The sequence below is a fragment of the Littorina saxatilis genome, linkage group LG1, assembly GCF_037325665.1.
Source record: "Littorina saxatilis isolate snail1 linkage group LG1, US_GU_Lsax_2.0, whole genome shotgun sequence".
Lineage (NCBI taxonomy): Eukaryota > Metazoa > Mollusca > Gastropoda > Littorinimorpha > Littorinidae > Littorina > Littorina saxatilis.
Genome location: NC_090245.1, coordinates 97263499 through 97268498, shown reverse-complemented (window position 1 = coordinate 97268498; position 5000 = coordinate 97263499). Strand labels below are relative to the sequence as shown.

Genomic DNA, 5000 nt, shown 5'->3' with positions numbered 1-5000 from the left:
CTGATGATTGTGATTTTCTCGTGAAAATTATTAGCGCTCGTAACATTAACAACAGCAACAGCAACAGCAACAACAACAACAACAACAACAACAACAACAACAACAACAACAACAACAACAACAACAACAACAACAAAAGCACTAACAATCAGTCCTTTAGGGGTGAGGGGGTGGGGGGTCGGGAGGCGGTATCCGTTTATCTTGTAAATGCCAAAATCTCTTAAGGCTTGACATTATCGCAATCACTGAAAAAATCAAGAATGGTAGTTATTGGAACGTTTAATTTTTGACAAAACAAAACGTTACATTTACTGTATTTTGACAGACAGACAAACACTTATAATACCGATGATGAAATTATCTCAAAATCTTGCAAGAACCTCGTTGGCAAGACCCTGGCGAGGCAATCAAGTTATTCATTCACGTGTCGAGTTCATTATCTGTATCAGAAGTGTTTGTCTGTCTGTCCACTTAAAGACCACTGGGTCGAAGTGCAGTAAATGTTATACGTGATTTGTATTGTGGACCAAAATATGATATTTTACACAGATCGAGCCAGTCAGTGTTCCTCCGAGACAGCGCTAGCGGTCGAGGTGAACAATAACTGTCGAGATCTGTGTAAAATGTCATATTTTGGTCAAAAATACAAATAAATCGATCGATTCTGGTTAGAATTCATTTTAGTTTTCATGATTGAACGCACACAAACATGCACTATTTCGTAGTCTCGGCTGGCCGCCTAAATATGAAGTTGTGTCGGCCTCAGACGTCACATGGCTTAAAGAAGGGAAATCCAGTATTCACTCGATACATGACGTTTTGTTTTGTCATAAATTAAACGATCCAATAACCTTCCATTCTTGTTTTTAATGCCGAATTTTGGAACGTTAGCAGTCTATCTGGGTTTTACATTTAGTCAAGTTTTGACTAAATGTTTTAACATAGAGGGGGGAATCGAGACGAGGGTCGTGGTGTGTGTGTGTGTGTGTGTCTGTGTGTGTGTGTGTTTGTGTGTGTGTGTGTGTGTGTGTGTGTGTGTGTGTGTGTGTGTGTCTGTGTGTGTGTGTAGAGCGATTCAGACTAAACTACTGGGCCGATCTTTATGAAATTTGACATGAGAGTTCCTGGGTATGATATCCCTGGACATATTTTTCTTTTTTTCGATAAATACCTTTGATGACGTCATATCCGGCTTTGTGTAAAAGTTGAGGCGGCACTGTCACACCCTCATTTTTCAATTAAATTGATTGACATTTTGGCAAATCAGTTTTCGACGAAGGCCGGGGTTTGGTATTAAATTTCAGCTTGGTGGCTTAAAAACTAATGAGTGAGTTTGGTCATTAAAAATCAAAAACTTGTAATTAAAGATATTTTTTTTATTAAACGATCCAAAAACAATTTCATCTTATTCTTCGTCATTGTCTGATTCCAAAAACATATACATATGTTATATTTGGATTAAAAACAATCTCTGAAAATTAAAAATATAAAAATTATGATCAAAATTAAATTTCCGAAATCGATTCAAAAACTATTTCATCTTATTCCTTGTCGGTTCCTGATTCCAAAAACATATAGATATGATATGTTTGGATTAAAACCACGCTCAGAAAGTTAAAACGAAGAGAGGTACAGTAAAGCGTGCTATGAAGCACAGCGCAACCGCTGCCGCGCCAAACAGGCTCGTCACTTTCACTGCCTTTTGCACTAGCGGCGGACTACGTTCAGTTTCATTCTGTGAGTTCCACAGCTTGACTAAATGTAGTAATTTCGCCTTACGCGACTTGTTTTTTTTTAGCATGATCACTATCATTATCCTTAGTGTAACATTATCAGTACAATGATCATTTCCGTGTTCAACGCTTACCCGCAATGCCCCACTCCGGTTGGTACAGGTTGTTGTAGAAGCCATCTTGGGGAGGTAACTCCGTCTTTGTCGTCTGCTGCGGTGTAACCACTGTAACAATGTCATAACACGATGAAATAACCAACAATGGCTTATCGTGGTGAACTGTAGCAATAACGTATCACAGTGAAATAAACTGTGCAAAAATATTATTGCAACAACTTTCGTGCCCTAACTAAAATATTCATTCACTTTTTATTTTATAGGCAATTAAAGGCACTCAACTTGGCTATCTGGAACACTTTTAGGATCAAAGATTTCTGGATGTATGAATGTTCCTGGGTGTATACGTTACTTGGTCTGCATGTTTATTTGAAGACATAACAAAAATGTAAATAAATGAGTGCTTTTCCCCCCTAAAAAAAAGAAAGAAAGAAAGAAAAAAAAAGGGATCAAAGATTTCGTTTACAGGAGTAACGTGAAAGCTGCTCAAATAAGGGTACCCTCAAAATCGACCTAACAGAACGTAAGGTACCAATTGTCTGCCTGCCTGTCTGTCTGTCTGTCTGTCTGTCTGTCTGTCTGTCTGTCTGTCTGTCTGTCTGTCTGTCTGTCTGTCCGCCCGTTCGTCTGTCCGTCCATCCGTACGTTTTACTGTCGATGTATCAGACCATCTAATTCTGCCTGTCTATCTGTCTGTCTGTCTGTTTGACTGTCTGTCTCTGTCTCTCGCTCTGTCTCTAGCTCTGTCTGTATCTGTCTATCGCTCTCTCTCTCTCTCTCTCTCTCTCTCTCTCTCTCTCTCTCTCTCTCTCTCTCTCTCCCTCTCTCTCTCTCTCTCTCTCTCTCCCTCTCTCTCTCTCTCTCTCTCGCACACACACACACACACACACACACACACACACACACATACACACACACACACACACACACACACACACACACACACACACACACACACACACTCGCGCCCAACCGCTCTTCCTTGTTTGTCTGTTTGTTATTCACTTTTTGTTTTTCGCTCGACATAAAACGACGAATCAGCAACAGCGCAAAATTAACCTGCATTGATAATAAGCAAATTTAAAGAAAAAAAATTGTATTGCCCTGAACACCCTTGAAAATTTACAAGCATCACTTCTGACTATTTTTCCTTCAGTAGTTAATTTTAGAACTCAGTCGCGGCGTTTGAGTGAGTGCCCTAAATGCGCAAGACTCTTAGTCAAGTTTATGACAAAATCCACACGGGAAATTGTAAAACCCACTGTGCATGTGACAACTGAATTGGAGATGTACTTCAAGCGTCTCAAATGGATTTTGAGCCTGTGTCAAAAGTTCGTACCTGGCCCGTTTCCTATCTGTAAACCATGACTGTATTAATTGCGTTTGATGTAGAAACTATCTGTTTGTATCTGAAGGTAAAAAAAAAAGTAAACAGATACATGTATTTTGAAATACAACTAATTAAAAAAAAAAAATTTTTTTTTTTTTACATTACGGGTGAAAGTGCGAGAATGTGCTATTTGATTCGTTTCAGATAATAGCATTTATTGGGGGCAATCACACTTTGTCTTGGTACAAAGAATTAAATTCATTTTGCCATGTTTTTGAACTGTGCCCATTAGTGGAAAACATAACTGAATAGTTTTGATGTGAACAGTAATCAAATATGTAAATGAACGAAGTATACACACTCACTCACGTGTCTCTCTGTCTCTGTCTCTCTCTCTGTCTCTCTCTGTCTGTCTGTCTGTCTCTCTGTCTCTGTCTCTCTCTCTGTTTCTGTCTGTCCGTCTGTCTGTCTCTGTCTCTGTCTCTGTCTGTCTGTCTGTCTGTCTGTCTGTCTGTCTGTGTGTCTCTCTGTCTCTCTGTCTGTCTGTCTCTCTGTCTCTCTCTGTCTGTCTGTCTGTCTGTCTGTCTCTCTCTCTCTCTCTCTCTCTCTCTCTCTCTCTCTCTCTCAGTGGTGCTGTGTTTCTTGACTTTAAAAAAGCGTTTGATCTTGTTGATCATTCAATTTTATTGAAGAAATTACAGTTGTATATCAGAAACAGTTCAGTGTGTAACTTTTTTGCTTCCTATTTACAGGACAGATCTCAATATACTGCCCTAAACTGTAAAATATCTACTGGGGAGACTGTGAAATGCGGGGTGCCTCAAGGTTCAGTGCTTGGGCCGATCTTGTTCTGTCTGTATATCAATGATCTGCCACTGCACATTTCTGATAGTAATGTAAGAAGTGATTTTTTGCTGACGATTCTTCTCTTCATTCAAGTGGAAAATCTGTTCCAGTAATAGAGTCCTCCCTTCAAACAGCTTTAAACGATGTAAATAACTGGTGTAGTGCCAATGCTATGCTTGTCCATCCAATAAAAACTAAAAGTATGGTAATTGCAACCAGACAAAAACACCAGATTTCTCCACTCAAACTAAATCTTACTATTGGTACGCAATCAATTGAACAAGTTCAACAGCATCGCGTTTTAGGGGTAATTATTGATTGTGAATTCAAGTGGCAGGCACAATTACAGCATATTTGCAAGAAAGTAGCCAAGAACGTTTTCCTCCTATCCAAGTTAAAGCAATTTACGGACAGAAGGACTCTGGAAATGTTCCACCATGCTCATGTAATGCCTCACATTAATTATGTTTCGACGCTCTGGGATGGCAGCAGTGATGTCCACTTGACAAAGTTAGATTCTCTCTATCGTCGCTCGGCTAAACTCATCGTAAAGGATAATGCCCCAACAGATATGAAATTAAAAATGCTTAACTTTCTTCCACTGGAAAAGCATCTCAAGTTAAACAAAGCCATTTTCATGCACAAATTGTATTACGGTAAAGTGCCGATTTACATTACATCATTATTTAGTAAAGCTACCGACAGATATGGGTCGGTCAACTTGATCCCACCGATTCCACGAATTGACCTTTATAAGACCAGTCTTGCTTTTTCGGGTACATCAGTTTGGAATTCACTTCCATCATCCTTTAAGCACTTAAAGTCATTAAACAGTTTTAAAAATGTGTCAAAAAACACTTAATGTCTGAGTAGTTTAACGCGTTTTGATTTACCACACTTAGTATTACGCTAAAGATATGCTGTGCATTGTATATTCTGAACATATTTTTGTTGTACTATTGCTACATGTTCGAT

The 5000-nt window shown here is 39.0% G+C and overlaps 1 protein-coding gene across 1 annotated transcript in view; it reads right to left on the bottom strand.

Moving 5' to 3' along the window:
• Positions 1 to 5000, bottom strand: part of LOC138946909 (dual oxidase 1-like) — a 67545-nt gene that overhangs the window by 47247 nt on the left and 15298 nt on the right. The window contains exon 3 of the mRNA XM_070318312.1: positions 1868 to 1957. Coding sequence (XP_070174413.1) covers positions 1868 to 1957 — 90 coding nt within the window. The remainder of the gene's footprint in view (positions 1 to 1867; positions 1958 to 5000) is intronic.